The following is a 23,963-nucleotide window of genomic DNA, read 5'->3' as shown; positions in this document are numbered from 1 at the left end:
AAGCGGCAGTAAATCGGTAGCCGGCGCGGTGCAGCATGGCGGGGGCGTGTGGTAAGCACCACATGTCACCGGGATCGCTGCCAGGGAAACGGCGTTTGGAACCTGATCAGGAGCCACAGATACAAGAGGTAACTTCGAGGTAGCGGGTTGCATCCCTCTGTGAACCATGTAGGCACGTGGCAAGGCCAGGGAGGCCGGGCCGTGGCGCAGTATGTAGTGTCTTGTAGGTCGGCTAGAGCCCAGAAGAAGCTCGTTCTGTCTGGGCTGTTATTTGGGAACTCTCAACAGAACACTACCTGCGCCGAGGAGCGCTGGAACCCAGGGGTAGTTCTGTGGCCTGAACCGTGTTAAGGGAGAGACCTTTAAGAGTCTCCTCACCACCGTGCTTCCTGTCCTGGAAAAGGTTGTAATTGCGCTGGTGCGGTGAGCCAGTACGTCAGGTGTGTTGTGAAACAAGAGGACATGAGATTATAGAAGCCTGAATGGAACCCAGGGCATCCAGGGCTGGTTGTCATGGAATCATTGCTACTCCATGTTGCTGAGCTCAGTAGGCTTGCTAGTGGGGCTTCATCAAATCAAGGTGGTAGAAAGCGTGCACAGCTATGTCTTACAGTTGACTCCACTTCATTGGATCCTCTAAGTTGCCAACTTTCCTAATGCTACTGGCCCTTTTAATAGGGTTCCTCATGTTGTGGTGATCCCCAACCACAAAATTGCTTTTGCTGCTACTTCCTAACCGTAATTTTGCTTCTGTTATGAATCGTAATGTTATTATCTGATATGCAGGATAGTGTGTGAAAGGGTCATTCTTCCCAGAGGGGTTGTGACCCACAGGTTGAGAGCCACGACGTAAGCTGTCCCTTTGTTTTGTGAAATTTTCCTACACGTAAGATTTTAGTAGTCTAGGTAGTAAGCTTTTTGTAGTTGATTGCTTGTGCTCTAACCGTTGTACTGCTTGTATTCGTTAGTATGATAAGTAGTTTTAGAAACGTCAATAATAAGAGAATGTCAGTATGACTTCTTTGGAAACCCAGGTGAACACTGGGATAGTTGGCAGTGAAGGCCACTCAAGTGCAAGAATTAACCGCTAGTGGCAGTGGCACCAATCTTTAGTCCCAGCACTCGGAAGACGGGCAGATGATCTCTGTTAGTTTGAGTCCAGCTTGGTCCACAGAGTGAGTTCTAGGGGCAGTCACGTGCTTCCTTAAGTGTTCAAGTTCTTGTTCAACGTTTGGAGGTCAGTGATAGAAACCTGTCCATCGTGCATGAATGTCAGAGTGTGTTAGTTGTAAAATGGCCTCTAGGGCTGTACTCAGAGGATTCTCCCTGTTCTAAAAGAGACAGCAGATGGTATGTTTGTCTTAGTCACCGTCCCAGTGCCGTGATGAAACACTATGACCAAGGCAGCTTATGAAAGGAAGCATGCGATTGGAAGCCTGCTTACGGTTTTAGAGGGTTGGTCCTCTACCGTTGCAGCAGGGAGCACTGTGCTGGAGCAGCACTTCAGAGCTTTTCTTACGTCTCAATGAGCGAGCAGAGAGGAAGGGGGATGCTGGGTCTGATGTGGATTTCCGAGACCTCAGCGCCCATTCCCAGTGACCTACAAAGCTGCACCTCCTAATTTTTCTTCAACAGCCCACCTGGGAATCAGTCTGAGGGCCCTTCTCTTCCAAAGCACCACATAGTTTAGCTTGCTACTCTTGGGCTTTTCCAACTTGTCCGTCAGTGGTTGGTCCCAGTCTTCAAGGTAAAGAAGCTTCTACTGTAGCTGGTCTAAGCCTTCAGGGAGTTCCAGTCGTCCCAGGCCCAGGGCCTCATTCCTAGCTAGTGCCTTTCCAGTTCCTGGACCCTTGGGTGCCCGAGTAGGGTGTAGAGTTTGTCAGTAGAGGAAAATTGGTTTTGGTGACAGTAAGTGGAAACTGAACTCCACAAAGCCATATGTTCTTGAAAGGTCCCTCTGTTGCAAGAAACTGGGAATCGGTGTGTCTGCTTTGAGGGCAGGTTCTGTCAACAGAGGCAGGAGATGAGGGCCCAGGCTGGGTGGATGGTTTTGGTGTAGATGGAAGCATGTGAGGCACAGCTATGTCCCATTTCCAGGTGGCAGTTATTAAACACTGTGATTCCTTGCAGCCTCTTCTCCTCAGCGACCCTGACTCCAGTCTCTCTGACAGCGAGGAGAGTGTGTTTTCAGGCCTTGAAGATTCTGGCAGTGACACGAGTGACGAGGACACTGAAGAAGTGGCCAGAGCTGGTTGTGACAAAGACAATAGAACAGAGAAGACCTCTGAGGAGCAGGAACAGGTGGGTGAGGGGCTTCCATGGGCTCTCCTGTGCGTGAGGGGGGTCAGAAAGAGGAAGCACCTGCCCTGGGCCCATACTGTCCTCTTATGGTGTTCTCAGGAACCCAGTCCTCTAACCCTTGTCACACATTTGAGCTCCAGGCTATTAGTCTGTAACCTCAGTTGTCTGTACCTTTCCTGAGGATTAGGAGTGTCCACATGCTCATGTCTTTGCCCAATACTGAGAGTATTTTCTAGAGGCAGAGCCCAAGATGGGGATGCCACTGCTAGGGGAGCTAGCAGTGCATGGTTGCAAGGGAGGATGTTCAGCAGAAAAAGCAGAGGACACTAGAGGCCGGCTTAGCTGCCCATGGGCCTTGGACGCTGAGGCAACTGTCTGCTGAACTGATAGGGAAGGCTGTACTCTTTGTTTAATAAAAATGCAAGAAACGCTTAAGTTGACTAAAATACAGCAGTTAAAAAACTTTCTGCAAACTAGTTTGTAATTACACTTCAGTGGCCTGGTGTTCTGGAAATCATGACTTTGGTTAATCATGTCTGCTGTCAGGTTGGAAACCAAGAGGCCAGGCCTAGTTTGTCTTGGTTATGGTAGGTTAAAGAAATGTTCACCATGGTGTTTGTAAGATTCGGGGCTTACCATTCTCTTTTTTAAGCTTTTGTTTTAGTGGGTTTCTTGTTTGTTTTGCTTTGTTTTGTTTTTGTGTGGCTGGGGTGTGTAAGTAGAGTCATTGTTCACATGTGGGTGGGTACGTGTAGAGCTCAGGGTTGATGTTGGGTGTCTTCCTTGATTCCTGTCCCCTTTATCTGACTGAGTCAGGGTCTCTCTGAGCCCAGAGCCAGCTTGTACCAGTGACCTCATTTCCCCCTCCCTCCTCTTTCCCTGTTCCTACCTCTTCTTTCTCTGTCTCCCTTCCCTTGTTCTTATTGTGGGTTCTAGGGATTTGAAGCCAGGACATCTTCGAGGGAGGCAAGAGCTCCACCACACCTCAGGTGCTATCTTATCCTTATTTGGTGTTGAGTAGATTTGTGAGTGTGTGGCCATTTCTTCCCATTAATGTCCCATTAATGTCCCATTAATGAACCCTTCCCTTTCTTTCTTCCTTTCTTTCTTCCTTCCTTCCTTCCTTCCTTCCTTTCTTTCTTTCTTTCTTTCTTTCTTTCTTTCTTTCTTTCTTTCTTTCTTTCTTTCTTTTTTTGAGACAGGGTCTCACTATGTAGCTTTGGAGCTCACTCTGGAGACCAGGCTGGCCTTAGACTCAAGAGATCCAGCTGCCTCTGCCTCCTAAGACCTGGGATTAAAGGCGTGGGCCACTATGACTGGTGGTTTTGCTTTTTAAAAAGAGATGGCTCCATGGTTCAGAATGACTCTTCTTCCAGAAGACCTGGGTTTGATTGCCAGTACCCATAACAGTAGCCCACAACCATCTGTAACTCTAGTTTTAGATCTAATGCCCTCTTCTAGACCCCACAAGTACCAAGCAGGCATGTGGTACACACACACACATGCGGGCAAACATTCATACACATAAACTAAAATACATTTTGAAACATTTATGTTGAGGTATGTGTATGGTGTGGTATCCTGCCCGTGTGTCCTATCCCCTCCACCCCCCAACCCCCGCCCCATTTTCTTACTCCTTCATGTCCGAGGGTTCGTTTCTATCTTTGGCATGCAAGAATGTAAGAAAAGGGACTAGTCTGACATCATCTGGAGAGTTCTGAGTTTTGACTCAGTGCTGCCTCTAGCAAGAATGCCTTGCTGGGGTCTCAGTACACTCTGGGCACGGCAGAGATTAGTGGCTGGGAAGTGCCTTGGAGGTGTCTGGGCGGGCTTGGGGACCAGGTGTTAGCGCCATCTGGTGGAGTGTGAAGTAGGAGCTGTGGGTGTCTGGGACTAGGGAAGAGGAGTCCAGGAATTCTCAGCTTCCTGAACCTCGCCCTTCCCCTGCCTCCCTGCTCCCTACCTGTCTTCTCTCGTAGACTCTGTGAAGGAGGGAGCAGGTGTTCCCTACCTGTCTAAGGGCTGTACACTGTCATCGCATGGAAGCCAGAGGTGAGGCAGGGTAAAGAAGGGCCACTGTCTTCCTGTTCTGTAGCGGTCAAATCGTGGGAGAGGGATGTGTATCCTACAGGGTCTGGTACATTCTGCCCTGGGAAGCTGTGTATTGTCACTGGTGTAACGGTCCTAAGACAGGCAGTTTGTGGCCATCAAAGCCGTTTCCAGGTCCGAGTAATGTCTTCTTAGGCTGCTTTGCTCTCGTGGATAAAGCAGTCACGGCCCTTTCAGGTTTAGGAAGGGCAGCCTTCTGTGCTGAGGTGAGAGGAGCATAAAGATTTCTAGTTATGTTTTATTTGTTATTATTACATGCGTGAGTACAGGTGTGCTTGTACCACAGCATGTGTGTGGAGGTCAGAGGACATCTTGTGGGAATTGATTTTCTTCTTCCACTGTGGGTTTTGGGGATCAAACTTAGGCTATCAGAGTTGCATAGCAAGTATTTTTTACAAACCATTGAGCTATCTCACTGACCTTGAGCTATCTCATGATCTTGTCATGGTTATAAATGTCTCTAGTTGCCTTGCCCATCGTGGAAATAATCTTCTCTCAGGTCCCTCCCTGACGAGCACCTTGGCCTTGTGTTATGGGCTATGTCAACCCTGGGCTAGCCCTGTCTTCTTTCTGTCAGCCTCGAGCCCCTCACATAGCTTCACACGCGATGTCTGGTCATGGGGCAGCCAGGCCCCGGTATTGGTCAGCTTGGTCTTTGGAAAGACCTTACTACCCTCTGGCCCTTTTGTTTGTTTGTTTTTAAATTTTACTTTCTGTACATTGATGGTTTGCTGGTTATGTATGTCTGTGTGAGAGCATCAGGTGCCCTGGAACTGTAGTTACAGACAGTTGTGAGCTGCCGTGTGGATGCTGGAAATTGAACCTGGGTTTTTTTTCAAGAGCAGCCACTGCTCTTAACCTCTGAGCCCCCTCTCCAGACCCCTTTTATTTTAAGTGTGTGTGTGTGTATGTGTGTGTACACATGTACATGTGGATGCTGGAGATTGAAGTTGGGTATCTTCCTGTATGTTTACCCTATTTATTTTTGTCTTTATGTGAATGTGTGTGTGCCTGTATGGATTTATGAGCACCATGTTCATGCATGGGCCCACAGAGGTTAAAAGGCATTCAGTCCTCTGGAGCTGAAGTTAGCAGGCAGTTATGAACTATGCACGGAGGTTGGTACTAGGAACTGGACTAGTGTTCTCTGCTAGATAAGTAAGTGCTCTTAAATGCTAAATGAGTTGTCCCTTCAGCCCTTACCTTTTCCTTTCTTTGAGGCAAGGTCTCACTATGTAGTCCTCACTGGCCTGAAACTCGCATTGCTCTCCCTACCTCTGCCTCCTGAGACCCTCACCTTATTGTTTTGAGACAGAGGCTCTTAGTGTACCTGGAGTTCATTGGCAGGACTGGTGGCTGGCCAACGGGCTCCAGAGATCTCACTGTCTCACTTCCTTAGGATTGCAGGTGTGCACCACCATGCTTAGCTTTTGTTTTGGTTTCATTTTTGAGACAGGATCTCACCTTAGCTCTGATTGTCCTGGGACCCATTAAGAAGATCAGGCAGGGCTTGAACCCACAGAGGTCTGCTTAGCTCATGCTTAGATTTGTATGTGGGTGTTAGGATCTGAATTCAGGTTCTCATGCTTTCCCATGGAACCATCTGCTCAACACAGGGTTTTTCCGTGTCTGACTTGGGACTCACTCTGTAGACCAGGCTGGCCTCAAACTCAGAGATCCTCCTGCCTTTGCCTCCTGAGGGCTTTGAATTAAAGGTGTGCACCATCATATTCAGCATAGTAAGTGATTTTTCTTTTGAGAGGCAAAAAAAGTTTTTTCTTCTTTGTCGTCTCTGGCCTCTTTGGTCTCTGCTGATGGGCTACACTCACGAAGCTCCTTCTACCGTTCTCTGGGTTGGCCCTGAAGACTGCTGTTGAAAGTGGGCTAGGAGGGGTTGGGGATTTAGCTCAGTGGTAGAGCGCTTGCCTAGCAAGCGCAAGGCCTGGGTTTGGTCCCCAGTTTCGAAAAAAAGAAAAGAAAAAAAAAGAAAGTGGGCTAGGATCCCGCTACTGTCCAGCGTAGGGCCTTTGTGGGGAAGCGGACTCCTCAACCTCCTTTATGCATAGTTTTTGTGTTACTAGTAGCATGCTGGATTTGATTTTTGTGTGTTGGGGATTTGGGGTGTGTGCGTGCATGCATGTATGCATGCTTGTGGGAAAGGGAAGGAGGACAGGCAGGCTCGGCCACACCTTGCACTAGCTTCAGGGCAGGACATGCTGAAACGGTTCTGCTCTTCTGTACCACAGGGAAGGGGTGTGAAGTTGACTTGGCTGATCCTGGCCTGCTTCCTGGAAGAGGTGGCATGCCCTTGTCCTATACCTAGTTGGTGGTGGCAGTGGAATGTGGCCAGACGAGACAGGGAAGAATCTGTTGCTGGCACTGTGAGAAGATTGTTTAGGGCCACCGTGGTGACTCAGCCAGTACAGGGACTTGCCACCAAGTCTGATGACGAGAGTTCGAACCCACATGGTGCAGAGCCAGCTCCCACTCACAAGCTGTCCTCTTTTCCATGTGAGTTGTGGCACATGTGTACCTACATTCACATGTGTATCACACACACCATAAGTAAACAGTAATGTAAAAAAAAATAAAGAAAAGAGAAACACGTTCATTTGCATCCCATTCTAGGCTCTCGGAAACCTCACGTCTCTTGTCTTTGGTCCTTGGCAGTACATTCTCAGCCTGGACTAGGCAGAAGTATACCTGCCCTGCAGAGGTCAGGCTCTGGACGAAGAAGGGAGCTGCCATTCTTGGGATGTTTCCCTGGGCACCTAGTCCTTGTTCACCTTGGGTGACTTACTGGCTCCTTCTGGGGCCTCTTTTCCACCTATTTTGCAGTACCTGGTGAGCACCTCCTTTTGTGGCTCTCCCAGCACCTGTAGCTGCCCTGACCACTCCTTCTGGCTTCTGTTGGGGTGGCTTCTTATGTATAGCCCCCTCTAGTCCTGTCTGCCTCTCTTCAAGTTGTAATGCCTTACTGTTCACCCTTCCCCTCTTGAGACAAGTTCTTACTATGTAGCCTCGCTGTCCGGGTGCTGCAGTGTAGGTCAGGCTGGCCTTGAACTCATAGAGCTCTCAAATTCACCGCCTCTCAAGCCATGAGATCAAAGGTGTGCACCACCAGCCCTGGCATTTTACTACCTCCCTAATCTCTGTGGGCCTCTGTCACCTAACACCCTGCTCTTTACCTGTCACCTGGCCTCTCCTTGGGTGGCAGTGTGCCTGTTGTGTGAGAATGCAGACTACTCTCCTCCCACGTGCTGCCTCGAAGGATTTCAGGCCTGAGACCTCAGTCCCTTCCAAGAGGCACCTGCCCATTTCCCCAAACTGGCTAAGGCTTCTGGAACTAGGCTTGAGCTATGCGCTTTTTAAGGGCTGTGTCCTTTTACTCGGTGGGTGCTAGCTGGCTGTGTGGGGTTGGCAGGCCTCACCACCTTCTGTCTCTCTGTGTTGGGAGAGTGAGATGCATAGGCAGCCAGGCTGCTGAGGACTCCTGACCTAGAGAAACCTGGCAGCTGTAAGGGTGTGTTGTACCTATATTCTGTTTAGTGCTGTCTTTAAGGTGAAAACAGATGTGTACCTGTAAACCCGGTTCTCAGGAGGCTGAATCTAGAGGACAGTTTGAGACAGCCCTAGACTACAGAGCAGTACTTGCTTCAAAAAGAGGGACAGAGAATTTGAAGAAATGTGTATCCCTAGGCTGTCTGTCCCCTTAGTGGGTGCCTCCACAGCCCCAGGGTGCTCACTTCCCCTGGAGGGAGATGGTCCCTGTGTTGTTGCTATGTGTCAGTGCTGCCCTCTGGTGGATATTGCATGCACTGCAGCTGTTGAATCCAGAATAAATCTGCTATTCTTAGAACCCCTGTTGCCTGGGAATTGCGTACATGCAGAGGGAATTCCTGAGCCTCACCATTGGAGATCCCAAGCCTTGTCAAAGGCCTTCCAGCATCTGGCTCCCCAGGCATACCCTTCATTGTCCTGCACTGGAAAAATGTGGCTACACAATGCTAGCTGCTGAGTTTGTTTCCTGCCAAATTCTGATCGTGGTCTGAAGGCACTGCTGTTGTGATTCATGCAGGTATAGTCCCTGACAGAGAACATTTGGAAGGAGCCTTGGTGCGTTATGGGCCCTGCCTGAGGCCGGGGCTATGACACCTGCTTGGGGACAGTGGCTGACTAGAGCTTGGTATTGTAATGCCACTGTCCCAGGGACCTGCTGAGCTCAGGCAGAGTCAGATGTGCCTGCCAGTTTTGTTTCTGGGGCCCTCCGCTGGGGTCTACAACCCATTTTTGGTGTACAGCAAGGAAGTGGGGGAGATAGAGAAACTGAATCCTTCCTTGTTCCAAGCCTGGAGAAAAACTTAGTCTTCCATCCTCTTTAGACTGAAGGGAAAAACAGGCCAGAGAAGAGTAGGCCTTTGGCTCTTTCCTGGGTAAGAGGGACTGGGGTTGTGGGCGGGGGCGCCCACACACCGGGGTTCCTGCTCCAAGCACTTTACTGCCCTCAAGGGTGAGAGAGAGGTGGGCCTGTTTTCTCCATCAGTTCTGGTTCTGCCAATAAACCCGATCTGGTCTGAGCCATCCGCCTCCCCAGTCAAGGGAGAATCTGTTTTCCAGGTTGTAGTGTGAATCCTCAGTGGCACCCACTCTGACCTAGGGGACAAGGTCAGCCGATTGTGGCAGCTATGGTGGGAGTGGAAGGTTCCTGGGGTCTAGACCTCCAGGCATTTTGAGAGTCCAGGACATCTCTCTAGGCCCTTGGCTATAGGAGCTGCCCTGAATGTGGTTCTTAGTGGTTCTGGCTGGCCCTTATGTCAGAGGCCCCACAGCTTATGTCATCCATCTACACTGACATCACCTCACCCGTGGCACTGCTCACTTGATCCTGTCCTTGTGTTCCTTGCCCAAAGGTCTAAGCAATTCTGAACATAGTTTCCTCTGCCAGATCTGGGCCCAGTAGGTCCCAGTTGTGGGACCATTGGCCCTGGGCCACTGTGGCTGGTTTTGACATCAGTGTGGTGTGGGTGGGTGGTAGCCAGCCCCGCAGCTGGGTTGACTCCTACTGCTCTTAGAGCCCTTTTCCTTTTTGGCCTGGCACTGAGCTTCACCCACTGTCTGGGCTACTAGACAGCAAAGGTTCAGCCTTTGAGGGAACATCCCTAGGTAGATTCCGTGGTACAGGGTACAGGGGCTGAGGCCCTGAAGTACATTAAGATCTGGGACAGTTTTTATTTTGTGCTGAGGCCTTGGAGTAAATGGGGCTGGTCAGAAATTTCAGGTGGCACAGTGTTTTGTGTGGTCCTTGGATCATGGTTCCAGTGTTGGGAAGTTGTTCTCCCTATGGAGTTGGCCAGGAAATGGGGCTAGGCTATAGGCTAGGGCCTCCTGAGTAACTTCCCAGGGCTTCATGGGACCTCCGGAGTAACTTTCTCCCTTTCTTTCTACAGGCTGTGCCCCCTTGCCCAAGGGCAGAGGAAGCAGGTGCTCTGACCAGAGATGAGTATGAAGAGGACAGCTCTGATGAGGAGGTAGGGCTTGGGCTGATCTTGACTTCCTGCTAGGTGAGGTAGGAGTCGTCCTGCCAGGCCTAAACTAGTGCCTCAAGCAACCTAGAGTATGTGCAGCCCCTCAAACTGGGAGAGCTTAGGGGTGGTATCGGGCCTTCCTGCAGGGGCTGTGCTGCTGTTTGTCAGAGGAGCCAGGTTCTCATGAGGCTGCTGAGGCCTGAGTAGGCGGCCTGGCTTACGCTGTCCCCCCATCTGGAAGAACAATTTGGGGGTCTGAAACAGATGACTGAAGCAGCACATTCGTGTCATTGCCAGGTTGAGGATGAGAGACTGCACTTGGCTTAGCAGTATCTTGTCTGTTTGTGGGCATAAAGAGGCCAGGGTCATTCCTCCCCTATAGCGTAGGGTGTGGTGACACTCAGAGCTGAGCATGTCGGGCCTTGTTGACGTGAGTCAGCCTATGCTCTGTATCTGAGGGGTGGCCACAGCGATAACAAGGGCAGGGCTGGCATCTCCTGTTCTCTTCTCTGGCAGAGGTGACTGTGGTACCTTCCTGACTGTCCCATCTAGGACAGCGAATATACAGTGAGGAGGAAAGTGTCGCTAGGCTGGGGTTCCCTTGGATCCTCAGGGAGTGGAAGCATTGAGAGGCTGTGGACTGTGGCCAGAGGGCCAGCAGGATCTGGAAGCTCTGAGAAGCTCCGCACACAGAGGCAGTGCGCTCGGCAGCCTGTTCCTCCCCGGTGAGGCCTGGTCCCAGGCTGAGTGGTGGCCATCATGTACCCTGGGATGTGAGCCTGGGAGCCTCTTCTTGGCTTTGCTGTGGGGCCTAAAGGGATGGATCCTCTTCTCAGGAGCGCTTCCTGCCTGCCTGTCAGGGGCTGTCCCTGAGGCCTAGGGGAGACACGCGCCCCCTCTCTGGCTGGGCTTCCTCCCCACCTTCAAGCTCTCTTGGCAGTGTCTACAGGAGCCTTGGCCGACAGCCCGATCCAGTCTCTGCTGCGTGTTCAGAGAACAGAGACAAAACAAAATAAATTGGTTTCCTGGCCGGAGCAGCGGGCGCACCGGCGAGGGGGGCCGCACAGCACGGCTCCCTGCCTGTCTCCCCTCCCCCCCCAAGGGGCCCTGGCTGTCGGCAGCCACATCCTGTCGGCTACTTTTTTATGCTTGGTATTTTGAGAAATCAATGATGATTGTATATGGAGAATAGGAGTCGGGGGAGGGGCTTCCAGAACGGGTCAGTGCCTTGAAAGAGGTCTGCCAGACCCTGCCTGCCCTCAGGGAGATGTGCTCCACTGGTCCCATCCAGTGGCCCTTGAGAATGCTGGGCAGCCTCATGCTGTGCTGTGATATGTGCACAAGCCCCTTTCTTTTCTCCTATGATGTGATAAGTCTCACATGTGTCACTCTGACGTGGGTGACAGTTCTGCGATGGTAGAAATGCCATCTGCTGAGTTCCTGCAATTATAGCTGACCGACAGCTGGAAGGACCACAAAGCTCAGCTTTCCAGAGCCAGGCGGGTCTGGACATAAGCATCTCTTCCCAGAGACTGCTCGGGGCTTGTTCCCCACCAGGGGCTGCAATTAGCTTTCTTATTCTCAGAGCAAGGGGGCTGCAGCTGAGAGGATAGGCTTGGGAGGGGGTGGGGCATGGCCATTAGTGCCTGGCTAGGGGTCAGGTCAGAAGAGAAGAGCTCAGCCTACTACCTCAAGCTTCTGATGGAGAAGCCTGAGACAATAGACGTCTCTAGGAGTACGGCTGGGGTCCTTCACAGATTAAGGCCTGTACTGTTGGTAGCTGTGCCCTAGTTGCTCAGCGTATAAAAGGTCACAAGCTACTTGGGCCTCAGGAGGGACAGCTGGAAGCATCTTTGGTGGGGTCAGTGACTCCCAACCTCAGGATTCTGGACTATCCGAGCTGCCTAACAGAACTAGCTGTGTAGGCTATATCGTAGCACCAGATACCCTATGGGATTCTGGAATGGTGTTGATGTGGTTTGTCCTAGTGGTAGTGATCTCAACAGGAGCCTAGAGAGATGGCAGCCTTGTGGACTGGGAGTAGCCTGTGTACCCTGTTTTTGCTGTTTGAAGGTGTAAGTGCCCCCATGATAACCCTCTTCTCTTGACCATTCCTTGGATCTGAATCTAGCACTTGGATTGGGAACATGGGAGCTCTGAGCCCTGTTATTTGCCAGTGTGGTGTTTTGAGAAATTCCCAACATCAGTGACTCTTAAACTAAGCAGCCCCGACACTCTTTTCTGATTGTACTTTGGCTCCTCCTCTTCCCCTAGATTCACAGACATGGGCTCAGCTGAGTGGGGGTAGAGCCCCCTAGATGAGTTGCTAGGCATGGTGGGGATGGAGTGGGGTGGGGGTGACTGAGAAGCAGCTGTGCTGTGGCTGCCCCACCCCCACATGGCCTCTTCATCTCCTTCCTACGGCAGTGGGGCTTCATAGACGTGATCTCATCCAGCAGTTGGGACCCCTGGGATGTGGACTGGGATAGAAGGGCGGCTGAGTGGCCAATCTTTCCTTCCTCCGTATATCAAGCAACTGGGAGAAACCAAGGCCAGACATGGTCAGGTAGAGAAGCCCATGTATCCGCTCAGCCCATGCCTATAACCCCATTCTTCAAGAAGTGTAGCCAGTATGAGGGTTTCAGGGAAGCCATGATCTCTGGCCTGGCAGGTCTGGAAAGAGCTGGTCTCATACTCTTCCAGTTCCCAAAGGCGATGGGCCTAGGACCATTCCTTGTGTGACCTCTGGCCAAGAAGGGCTGAGTCTGGGGTCTTTGTTACTGTCTTAACAGCCCACATCCACACACCCACATCCCTACCACCTTGCCTGATCTATAACTCAGGATCCCATAGGGACACGGCCTGGCCTGTCTGCATCCAGAACCTGTGATCCCCTCTGCTCTCTCGCCAAACGCAGTTAATGGCTTCTCCCAGCTACTGAACCGGCAGCTGCCTCCAGTGCGCTGGCGGTCTCTGCTCCTCCGGGGCCACCCCCGCCTGCCGGCAGTGTCCTGGCCGCCTCCCTGTGTGCACTCTGCTCTCTCCTGCTTGCTTGTGTTACTGCTGGCAGGGGAGCCTGTGGGCTCAGGTTTCCAGCGAGTGAGTGACCCTCCCTGCTGTTTGTAGAAGGCACCCGGCCGGCCGGGTCTGTGCAGACTGCTCTGGCGGCCATCCACTTGAGGCTAGCATTTATGCCTGCCTCCAAATGGGGCCTCTGTCCAGACTCAGACCAATCCTTGAGGTCTAGCTCCATCCCACTGGGGCTGCCCACTGTAGGGACGCACCAGAAACTACTGAGTGTGATTGGGCATGTGTCTCTGTACTGAACAGGTACACTGTGTTCACAATACTGGACAGGTAGACCTTAGTACCATCTCTTGACTTTGGCCTATGGTTCTGAGAGCCACACTGCATCAGAGTGCCCAAGCTGGCAGGGAGAGGGCCTTGGGAAAGGTGGAGGAGGAGCAAGTGGAGGAAGTCACTGTCTCTTATGGGAGTTAGAGTTGGTCCTGGCTGAGGCTGGCAGGTAAAGGTAGATCACTTCAGATTCATATCTTCTTACTGGGGCTGGGGACAATTAGAGAGCAGGCCTTGAAGCATAGTTAGGGCAAACATTTGAAAGGCAGGGAATGCTGATTATTCTGAGCTGCTGGAGGCACAAAGCAGGTACCCTTTGAGGAGGCTGGCTGTGCAGGGCCAGGGCTGCCTCGCTGGGGAAGGGCTCACACTCAGTAGCCCTGTATATGTGGTGCCCTGGACCCACCTCCCTACTTAAAGCATCAACTGAGTCTGACTAGTGGGACTCAGAAAGACCTTTACCCTCACTCAGCCTTTAGAGATAAAAGCGATGGATAAAAGCCTGTGCCCAGCTCAGTACCTGTGCAGGACCATCTGGGCTCTCCTGCTTACAGAAGTCGGGAGAACACCATTTAATTCTGAGTGGTCCCAGGAGAGGGACAAGGAAGCTGAGGCTAGGACTCACTTCTCCCCAATGTCCTCCACACATCCCAAAGACTCTGGCTCTCTGTTCTCTCACTAGGGAGCTGCAGCAGCTCAGGTGGGCTAAGCCAGCCCTTCAAGGGACGGCGGGCATGGTAGAGGGGAGTAGGGATTGAAGCAGGCTGGTAAGGACATGGTAGATTCAGAAGTGGTACCTGCCTAATCAGGACAGGAAAGGCTGTCTCTCTCCCTCTGGTCTGTCACGCAGGCCTCTAGTCTATGCTTCAGAGACTAGCGTTCCATCTGGCACCTTCTGTTGGGGTCACTGTGGCATGTGAGGCCAAGGCAGCTGGCTAGTGCTGAACACTCGAGAGATAAGACACCCTCTGAGGGGGAGGTGGCAGCACAGGAAGGCCATGAGCTCTGAGACAGGAGGGTGGTTGGTGCAGGGAGAGCAGAGCAACAGTGAACACTACCCGCATTGTAATCGGAGAGGGGCTGGGGAAGAGAGAGACTGAGCAAGGCGGCTGACCCCATGCTCCCCGGGGACAGGTGGGAGAGGCAGAACGAGGAGAGAGTGAAGGATTCCAGAGGTGGGCTGGCTTCCTCTCTCGCAGACAGACACGGGAGGGAGGTGGGCAGCGGGCCAGCCCCGTACCTGCAGTTCCAATCTGCGGTCCTGACAGCTGCAGCCACTTTGAGGAGGGGGAGGGGAGGGGGCTCATCGAGAGCGGAAAAGTCCCAGCCGACACTGTGTCCGGTGCAGTGGGGGGAGTGGGGGAAGGAGGTGGAATAGGATGGAGGGATAGATGTGGACCTAGCAACCTCATCCTAGCCCTTTTCCTAACCCCCCAGGAAAGCATGGCCCTTGGGTCTGTCTGCCCTCCATCAGCCTAGCCTGGGGTCTCAGTGCTGGGCCTGACCCAGAGGGGTCACATGTGTTTCCTGGCAGCCCGCAGGTGCTGAGCAGGGCGGGGGCGGCTGGCCTGGGGTGCAGGCAGCCTGGTGATGAATCATGTGGTGCCGCCAGCGGCTCATTCCCCAGGCTGGGGACAGGGAGCTGACAGCTGAGGCTGAGCCGAATGTTTCCAGCCCAGCTCAGCTCAGCTCGAAAGGGTGGCTGCTGGCCCATGGTGTGGGCCAGCCCCCCCACCCCAGCTGCCTCTGTGGGGCACATACTAAGGGTGCCCCTGGTTTTTGTCCCACAGCTCCTCAGTGTGGCAGAGGGTAAAGTTGCCCTCTGGGAAGGATGCCAGGGACTGTGGTGGGTACAAAGCACCTGCCACTCTTTGGCCATAAGCTGCTGTGGACTCATGTGGAGCTACAGGATGGGGATGGACCATGCCACCCCCGGTCTGGTTTGAATCTGGAGCAGTAGAGGGTGACGGAGTGTTCTTCCCGCCCCTCCTCTCCCCTCCCCTCCTCCTGCTGGCTGTCGGGCCAAGCCCTCAGCCACTGCTACCGGTGCAGCTCAGGGAGTGGCTGGGCTCCCTGCCCGGGCCTGAGGCTGGCCAAGCTGCAGCCACTTTCAGAGTCAGGCCCTGCAGTGGAGGCCTTGGCCGGGCGCGTGCCGCACCCCAACTATCCAGGCCTCTAGAGAGCCTTCCAGCTCTACAGCCCATTCCCTTTCATCTGACCCCTCTTGACACCCAAGCCTCCAGCTCTTGTCTGGTTGACTCTGGCCTACCCATCAGTCTTACTGACGCTCAAGCTTCCTAGCTCCTGGGCTTCCCTGCCTTCTGCTTTGCCCTAGTCCCTATTCCTCCTCTGCTGGGCTTTAGGTGGAGCTGGCTGGGCATGGTTTGGGCCTCTGTCTGGCCCCGTACTCCCCAGCCATGCTTTCCCCTCAAACCGGCAGCCTCTACACATGGAGAAACACACCTACCTGTATTTGGGGACTTTCTCAAAGCCTTTTGTGTGCATGGACCTCTGCTTTATTCCTGACATTGGCCCAGCCATTTTGACCATTGAAGTAGGTACCCACTCAGTCTTGGTCCTTTTGGTGTTTGTATGGGAGATTGGCACCCAGGTCTTGAAATGTGAGGCCTCTAGGTGAAGGGGAGGAGACCTGTGTCCAGCAGAGTAGGAAGGCCCGCTGGGGTCCTTGGGTGGAGGTTGGTGCCCATCTGCCCAATACAGGTATACCCTGCCAGGTTGTGACTCTGGACTCAACCCAGCATCTGTCACAGAGTCCTTGTAGCTGGGAAGTGAAGCCAGGCAGAGCCTTGCATGGGAATGCATGAGAAAGGAAGGTGGCCTCCCTCAGCCCAGCTGCATCCATCTCCAGGTTCTGTTTCCTGGGCTGCAGTGACTGCAGCGACTGAGTGTGCCCTGTCCCCTCCCTCTGAGCAGCTGGGAGCTCCTACAGGATTAAGGGGAGGAAATTTGGGGTTGGGTTTCTTTCTGAACGAAACCTGCCGCTGTGACTCTTTATCCTGTTATATTTCTATCAGATTGGACACAGCCCCCTACCCCTGCCTTAATGGCCTGGCTTTGAGAATTTCCTCCAAAATTACACCTTTGTTTCCTGCACCAGCATTCCCTGGAGCCGGTCAGTGCAGAGGAGGGGCCATGTTGTCCCTGCCCTATGAGGGCCTACATAGGCCTCAACACCTGGTCTACCCCAGCCAGGGACCAGGAGGCCTGCCAGTGCCGGCACCTGGTGCCCTCTGCCATCCTCCACCCACTACCCAGCCAGAAGTCAGGCCTGGCCTTTCTTCTCGGTTGTACCACTCAACTAATTGTCACCTGCAGGGTTTTAATGATCAGCCAGCTGTGTGCAGAGCCTGCTGAGAGTCTGAATCAACCTCAGAGGCCAGTGGGATCTTTGGGGGGAGTTGGGTAGGACAGAGTGTTGGATGGCTCAAATCTTTCCAGTGTGCAGCTGGAGGCAAGGGAAAGGTTGGTGGACCCAGAGTCTCTCTGGGCCTGTGTGGGTACAGTGGGGACATTTAGGTAGCTGCTCCTCAGACAGTGTCCTCAGCCCCATCTAGGCCTGTTAGCCTACTATTACTACTACTGCTGACTTAGTGCCTATACCCATTTTTAATGGAACACTGCTGGTGAAACCAAACATCCTCGTGCCCAAGGCCCCATCTGGTCCCCCCTCACCGTACTCCTTGGGAGGAGGCATGGCTGCTGTGCTGCTTGCTGCTGTCTCCCATGAGCCAAGTAGGCTTGTCTTCTCTCTCGTTCTATCTTACTCACCACACAGCACCTCTCTCCCCTCTCCCCTCCCTGCCTCCTACACACACACACACACACACACACACACACACCACAGATCCCTGGTACAGGCTCCTGATAGGTGATCTAACCCTGAACTTACTCTGGGAAGATGGGGTGAGAGAGCTAGGGTCATAGTGAGTTCAGATCCTTTCAAGAGGACAGTCTGCCTCAATTTGGAAGATACTGTTTCACTTTAATTATACAAAATTTCCAGACTTTATATTATCATATTAAAGACACAAGATGCCAACACTTGGCCCAGGTAGAGAGCCAGCATGGAAAGTTCCAGTGGGCCTGGGTACAAGTGTTCAGCTACTTAGAGTCAAGCCATAGCCCGCCTGTCCATCTCTCTGTTCACAGGCCCTGCTCAGAGCTGGGGCAGGTCTGGCCTGGTGAGCGCGCTCTTGGGGACCTGTGCTCAGATCAGGTCCAAGGTGGGGCTCTCCATGACTCTTCAGTGGCTTCCACCTTCACTAGTGGCATCACCTCTTGGCTGCTGTGGACCCTCCTCCTTCTAACTTCGAATCGCCGTCTTTCTGTCACGGTCTTTGCTCTGCAGAGGGGATGGGGGTGTGTCAGGGTCTGGGTGGAGACTTAGTGTCACCCAGCACTGCCCGAAACTTCCTGGCTTCCTGTTGGCACTGTCTGTGCTAGGGCACCCCCATCCCGGGCTCCTGCCACCCCCACAGTGATTTTGGGGAGGGCGGTATACTGCAGCACAGCCGAAACTGTAAAATTAAATTTCCCAGATGTTCAGGCCCCAGGAGCTTGCGCGTGCTGTCTGGAGAGGAAATGGGGATTGGGGAAAGCCGTTGTATTTTTTCCCTGCTCACCCTGCTTTTCCGGTGCCACCAAGTGCGGCCAGAGCAGTAAATCATGGCTGGCCAGCATCTCAGTTCAGCCTTCTCCCCAGCCCATCTACTGCAGGTCTCAGTAGACCAGGGGAGAGGCAGCAGGTGCCCATAAGCCTCGGGGTGGAGGTGGGCTGCAGGGGTGGAGGGTAGTGGCTCATCAGCCCTAGTGAGGGAATTCCATTTGATTGCCTCACTGCTTCACATTATCCCTCTTTGGATGGGGCTTATGGATATACTTCTTGAATTCACCTCCTTTCAGTTCTCAATTTGATGGAAAGTAAAGCCTAAAAGTAAGGCCCCTCAGCCCTGCCAGGTTCCTGCTGCCTGCCCTCCCTCCCAGAACTTCTGGGTGGCCCTTCTCAGCGTTACTTCTTGATCCTATATTTGCAGGTCCCTATGACCACTACCAATGGGAGTCTGTGTCCCAAGTTATGGCTCCTATGTGCCCTTCCCTCCTTCGGGGGCAGCTTTGGTGGCAGGTGTAGATGCTAGGGAATGCTGCCCCTGCCCTGCACCTCTCTCTGCCTGGCAGGTGTGGGCTGGTGAGTACATTTGGGCCCCTCGGTGCTCCCAGCCCTGCTCACCAACTTTCTCTGGTTGCTGAGGCAGAAGGTGCAGATCTGTTTGGGCTGGGTGTTCTCGCCGCCGTCTCTGGCCAGTGGTAGTGGGGGCGGCGGCGGTGGCGGTGGTAGTGGGCTGCCCGCACGACCGCTGTGGAAGAAAGCGGGTCCCGAGTGGCAGGGCTGCCCGTCACCGCAGGCTTCACCCACCAGTAGCACGTTGCCCAGGTGAGAAATGTAGCTGGAGGCCAGGCGCAGCGTCTCAATCTTGGAGAGCTTGCGATCTGCTGGCTCGGTCGGGATGAGTGTGCGCAGCGCAGTGAAGGCCGTGTTCACGCTGTTGGTGCGGTCCCGCTCGCGCGCATTCGCTGTGTGCCGCTGCCGGGGCTCGCGGCCTGGCCGCCCCCCGGGTCCTGGCCCACTACCCGCGGCCCTCCGTCCTCCTGCCCGCCGCCGGGCGCCCTGGAGGCCGCAGCGCGCAGCATGAACACGACAGGGTTTTTCGTCGGAGCCCGAGCTCTCGCTTCCGCGGTCCTCATCCTCGGACAGCGGGCTCACCTCAGGGTACAGGTAGCGGCCCGGCGGTGGCGCTGAACGCAGCATGGCGAAGGACATGGGCCGGGCAGGGGGCGCGGCGTCAGCTCCACGGTGCGCTGCTCATGCCGCCTCTTTAGGTCCCCACAGGCCGCCGGGCCAGGGGTCTCCGCTGCGCCCCGCGGTGGTGGCTGCCGGGCGAGGCGGGCACATGTGTTCGGACTGGAGTGGGGCCGCCAGCGGATCAGTGCCTTTATAGCAGTCGGCTCCTCCCCCGCGCCTGGCCTCCGCCTCCCTTTCTGGCCTGGAGGAGTTTACTCTGAGCCCGTGAGTGCACCTTTTCCCTTTTTATAGCTGTGCCTAGAGGGTCCTGAGCAACTTTCTGGTTGGGAAGTTCCTGGGGTGCTACTAGTGCCCCAAGACCGTGGTGCCCACCCCACCCATTTTGCAGGGAAGAAGAGAATAAATCAAGAATCAAGAGGCTTTCTCTCCTGGCATGCCTAAGTTCACCCAGCTGCCCTGGCCCTGAGTGCCTGGCCACACCCTGTCTGACTCTCCTTCCATGTGCACTTGGGTCTTTTGTGCCAGGCCGCGTGTGTGTGTGTGTGTGTGTGTGTGTGTGTGTGTGTCTGTGTGTCTGTGTGTCTGTGTGTCTGTGTGTCTGTGTGTCTGTCTGTGTGTCTGTGTGTCTGTGTGTGCGCGCGCGCGCACATGGGGGTTGACTCCAGCGGTGGCAGTCTAGAAATGGGTGTGTGGGGTTGGCATGACTTGACTGTATGGCCTGTGCCTTGTGCCAGAATCTTACCCCTTTGACCCATCCTGCCTGGGGGCCCCACCCCCATCCTTGCCTTATGCTTCATGGAGCTTCTCAAAGCCAGTGCACACGTGGATAAGATTGGCATCTCCATCCCTCCAGTTTGAAAGTGGCCCTCTAGGTTGGGAGCACACAGCAAGAGCACAGGGCATTTTAGGAGATAAACAGTTTGGGGCTGGTATGGTATGGACAGGTGCAGTGGGACAGGGGCCAAGGGGTCTTGCTGAGGGGCTGCTGGCACTCAGCTGTGCTAGCTATGTCTGGGCCCCTCCTCCCTGTGGCTACTGTTGCAGGAAGTGGCTGCCTGGGCAGCAGTCCCCAGGCTGGGAGGAGTGAGGGTGGTGGCTGGCAGGGGCTGAAACCAGGAATGTGTGTCCAGGAATGTGGCTGCTCTGCCCACTGAAATGGGAGGGGGAAGATCAGTGGTGCTGGGAGGGGGGGGTCCTTGACCACCTGCTGAGCAAAACAGGTTTGTCTCCCTGTGGTTGGGGTGGGGTCTTCCCGTGGTTCCTGCCTTATAAACTACCCACTTCTACCTAAGGCTTCTGCCAGGGGAGGGAGCCCATAGGCGATGAGGTCATCCCTGTCTGTGGCTGCCCAGAGCCTTGGCCAAGGAATCCAATGAGGGGGGAGGCTAGGGTTGGCATCACTTCAGTGGAAAATGTGAAGGTAAAGCTCTGGCGCCTCCAAGGGCTTGGGGGAAGGGGATATAGCACCCCTGCCGTGCCACGTCAGACCCTGAGGCCAAGGCTAGGGTAGATTTTGGGTCACTTGGCCTCTGGGCACTTGAGGCTGATCTAGAGTGGCTCTTCTGTCCTTGGGTGACTTGCAGAGGGTCAAGCATGATAAGGACAGGTGCTGACGTGGTGACTTACTACAGGACATTCGGAACACCGTGGGCAATGTGCCCCTGGCGTGGTATGACGATTTCCCACATGTGGGCTATGACCTGGACGGCAAACGTATCTATAAGCCCCTGCGGACACGAGATGAGCTGGACCAGTTTCTGGACAAAATGGATGACCCAGATTTCTGGTGAGTTGGGCCTTGGGTCAGGACCTGTGGTTCCTCAAGCCTGGAGTATGGCCCTGACTGGCTTTCCCTTAGGCGCACTGTGCAAGACAAGATGACAGGGAGTGATCTTCGGCTGACTGATGAGCAGGTTGCCCTGGTACATCGGCTTCAGAGAGGCCAGTTTGGAGATTCAGGCTTTGACCCCTATGAGGTAGGTAACAACAGTTGGCCCTAGGGTCTGAAGTAATGCACCCCCCGCCCCCGCCTCCACCCCCGCCTCCACCCCCACCCCCACCTAACATCTATGCTTGTCTCCATAGCCAGCTGTGGATTTCTTCAGTGGTGACATCATGATCCACCCCGTGACCAACCGCCCAGCTGACAAACGTAGTTTCATCCCGTCCCTAGTTGAGAAGGAGAAGGTGGGAGCCCCATCATCCTTCTCTAGTACACTTTGTAAGGTTTCCATGCTACCGCCTGACGTTAGCTCTGTGTGCAGGTGTCTCGATTGGTGCATGCCATCAAGATGGGTTGGATCAAGCCTCGACGGCCCCCCGACTCCACTCCTAGCTTCTATGACCTGTGGGCCCAGGAGGATCCAAATGCTGTGTTGGGGCGCCACAAGATGCACGTGCCTGCACCCAAGCTGGCCCTGCCCGGCCATGCGGAGTCTTACAACCCACCTCCCGAGTACCTGCCCACTGAGGAGGAGGTGGGCCTGCACTGAGGTGGGAGTGGGCCCCAGCCATGTCTCCTGATCCCATCTCACTAATCTCCTGTGTCCCCAGCGCTTGGCATGGATGCAGCAGGAGCCCATTGAGAGGAAGCTTAACTTCTTACCACAGAAGTTCCCCAGCCTGAGGACAGTGCCTGCTTATGGCCGCTTCATCCAGGAGCGTTTTGAACGCTGTCTTGATTTGTATCTGTGCCCACGGCAGCGCAAGATGAGGGTATGTGAAGCAGCCCCCAGAGGCCCTGGGAAATTAGGATGAGGGTAATGCTAAATGCTCTTTTGCCCCAGGTGAATGTGGATCCCGAAGACCTCATCCCCAAGCTCCCTCGGCCAAGAGACCTTCAGCCTTTCCCTGTGTGCCAGGCCCTTGTAAGTGTGGGATTAGAGGTGGGCAAATGCCCTCAGGCGTCTGTGTGTCTGACTTCTCATTCTTCCTCTTCTGTAGGTCTACAGGGGCCACAGCGACCTTGTCCGTTGCCTCAGTGTCTCCCCAGGGGGCCAGTGGCTAGCTTCAGGTGAGCCTGAGGTGGGAGCTGCCCTGAGCTGGGAGACAGGGACCTGGCTAAGAGGCTCAGGTGCTAAGAGCCTTCACTGCTATATCCAGGTTCAGACGACGGCACATTGAGGCTTTGGGAGGTGGCCACTGCCCGCTGCATGAAGACGGTGCGTGTTGGAGGTGTGATACGGAGCATTGCTTGGAACCCCAATCCCACCATATGCTTAGTAGCCGCTGCCATGTGAGTTGAGGACCCCGGGGGTTAGGGCTGGGAGGGGCACAGGAAAGTGGGGACTATGCTGAGGAGGGGACGTGTCTGGCCCTGGCTTGTAGGGATGATGCCGTGGTGCTGCTGAACCCAGCCCTGGGGGACCGGCTGCTGGTGGGCAGCACAGACCAGCTGCTGGAAACCTTCACTCCCCCTGAAGAGCCAACTTTGCAGCCTGCCCACTGGCTGGAGGTCTCAGAGGAAGAACGCCAGAGGGGCCTTCGACTACGTATCTGCCACAGTAAAGTATGTGATGGGAAGGGGGGCGGGGACTTGCAAGACCTGGTCAGACGATCAGCCAGCATTGCCCTTCTCTAGCCAGTGACACAGGTGACCTGGCATGGGCGAGGGGACTACCTGGCTGTGGTGCTGTCCAGCCAAGGGCACACTCAAGTGCTGATCCACCAGCTGAGCAGAAGGCGCAGCCAGAGCCCATTCCGCCGCAGCCACGGACAGGTGCAGTGTGTGGCTTTCCATCCCACGCGGCCCTTCCTGCTTGTGGCCTCCCAGCGCAGCATCCGCATTTACCACCTGCTACGCCAGGAGCTTACGAAGAAGCTGATGCCTAACTGCAAGTGGGTGTCTAGCATGGCTGTGCATCCAGCAGGTGAGGGAACATGTATTCTCCAAGTCAGGGCAGGGGAGTGAGCCCCGTAGGTCTTAGGGAGAATTACAGACACTGTGTCTGGCTCTAGGTGACAACATCATCTGTGGCAGCTATGACAGCAAACTGGTGTGGTTTGACCTGGATCTTTCCACCAAGCCATACAAAGTGCTGAGGTAAGGTGGGTTGTGTGAGGTAGGTAGAAGGGCTCCTTCACCTGGAGCCCACTATAAACACCCTCTTCCACAGGCACCACAAGAAGGCCTTGCGGGCTGTGGCCTTCCACCCCCGATACCCACTCTTTGCATCCGGCTCAGACGACGGCAGCGTTATCGTTTGCCATGGCATGGTGTACAAGTGAGTGCTGACCCTTACCCGGTCCTTCCCATGGGACCATCCCACAGGGTCCTGAGTCCCTTTCTTCCACAGTGACCTGCTGCAGAACCCATTGCTGGTGCCCGTCAAGGTGCTTAAGGGACACAGCCTGACCCGAGATCTGGGTGTACTGGATGTGGCCTTCCACCCCACACAGCCATGGGTCTTCTCCTCCGGGGCAGATGGCACCATTCGACTCTTCAGCTAAGCTGACACACTACTTCAGGAGGCCTGGAGAGGGTGCGTGTCCCTCACACAGAATCGATAGAGAGGACCCTTGATTGCCACTGTCCTTGCCTTCTTGATTGGAACTTCCGGCAGCTGCCCAGCCTTGACCTTATGTGGCACCCCAGAACCCAGCTTAAGCCAGAAGGAAAGGTGGTATTGATACACTGTCACCCACTGAGGTGTAACTGGCTTTATTGGGCAATAAATTGGGGCACCGCAGTCTTGGCCCTGTCTGGCAGCAGAGAGTCCTCTAGGCAGAACGAGCTGTGTGTGTATTGCAGGAGTGCAGTCAGCCTCAGGCAAACTTCACCAGGCGGCCCAGTGTCTCGGCAGCTTTCTCCCGTACCCCAGGCACTGGGTCCTTTAGGAGGAGCTGCAGGG

At 54.3% G+C, this 23,963-nt stretch overlaps 3 protein-coding genes across 15 annotated transcripts in view; 1 reads left to right on the top strand and 2 right to left on the bottom strand.

The window, feature by feature from the left end:
* Positions 1-28: 28 nt before the first annotated feature.
* Positions 29-23,842, top strand: Bop1 (BOP1 ribosomal biogenesis factor). Of its 2 annotated transcripts, NM_001024250.1 has the most exons (16): positions 29-128; positions 2,131-2,301; positions 9,858-9,938; positions 20,745-20,899; positions 20,972-21,089; positions 21,199-21,300; positions 21,378-21,590; positions 21,667-21,828; positions 21,900-21,980; positions 22,057-22,126; positions 22,216-22,348; positions 22,441-22,621; positions 22,694-22,982; positions 23,071-23,155; positions 23,229-23,336; positions 23,409-23,842. In NM_001024250.1, the coding sequence occupies exons 1-16, from the start codon at positions 36-38 to the stop codon at positions 23,560-23,562; spliced, it is 2,196 nt and encodes a 731-aa protein (NP_001019421.1). In that variant the 5' UTR covers positions 29-35; the 3' UTR covers positions 23,563-23,842. The 2 variants fall into 2 exon arrangements, with proteins under 2 accessions (NP_001019421.1, XP_063119381.1); XM_063263311.1 differs by lacking the exons at positions 29-128; positions 2,131-2,301 and adding an exon at positions 8,251-8,488 and having other exon boundaries at positions 23,409-23,801.
* On the bottom strand, positions 17,275-19,661 carry Scx (scleraxis bHLH transcription factor). 2 transcript variants are annotated; one of them, XM_063264248.1, is made up of 2 exons: positions 18,541-19,661; positions 17,275-17,883 (listed from the first exon to the last, which is right to left on the bottom strand). In XM_063264248.1, the coding sequence occupies exons 1-2, from the start codon at positions 19,129-19,131 to the stop codon at positions 17,839-17,841; spliced, it is 636 nt and encodes a 211-aa protein (XP_063120318.1). In that variant the 5' UTR covers positions 19,132-19,661; the 3' UTR covers positions 17,275-17,838. The 2 variants fall into 2 exon arrangements, with proteins under 2 accessions (XP_063120318.1, NP_001123980.1); NM_001130508.1 differs by having other exon boundaries at positions 17,278-17,655; positions 18,541-19,296.
* Mroh1 (maestro heat-like repeat family member 1) overlaps positions 23,758-23,963 on the bottom strand; it is a 73,457-nt gene continuing 73,251 nt past the window's right edge. For 10 of the 11 annotated variants that reach the window (XM_039080541.2, XM_039080548.2, XM_039080550.2 and 7 more), the window contains one exon: positions 23,758-23,963. In XM_039080541.2, the coding sequence (XP_038936469.1) occupies positions 23,878-23,963 (86 nt within the window). In that variant the 3' untranslated portion in view covers positions 23,758-23,877. The other variant, XM_039080544.2, reaches the window with a different exon arrangement.

Source organism: Rattus norvegicus, chromosome 7 (assembly GCF_036323735.1).
Source record: "Rattus norvegicus strain BN/NHsdMcwi chromosome 7, GRCr8, whole genome shotgun sequence".
Lineage (NCBI taxonomy): Eukaryota > Metazoa > Chordata > Mammalia > Rodentia > Muridae > Rattus > Rattus norvegicus.
Note: the sequence above shows the minus strand (reverse complement) of the source record. Positions and strands in the feature narration are given on the sequence as shown.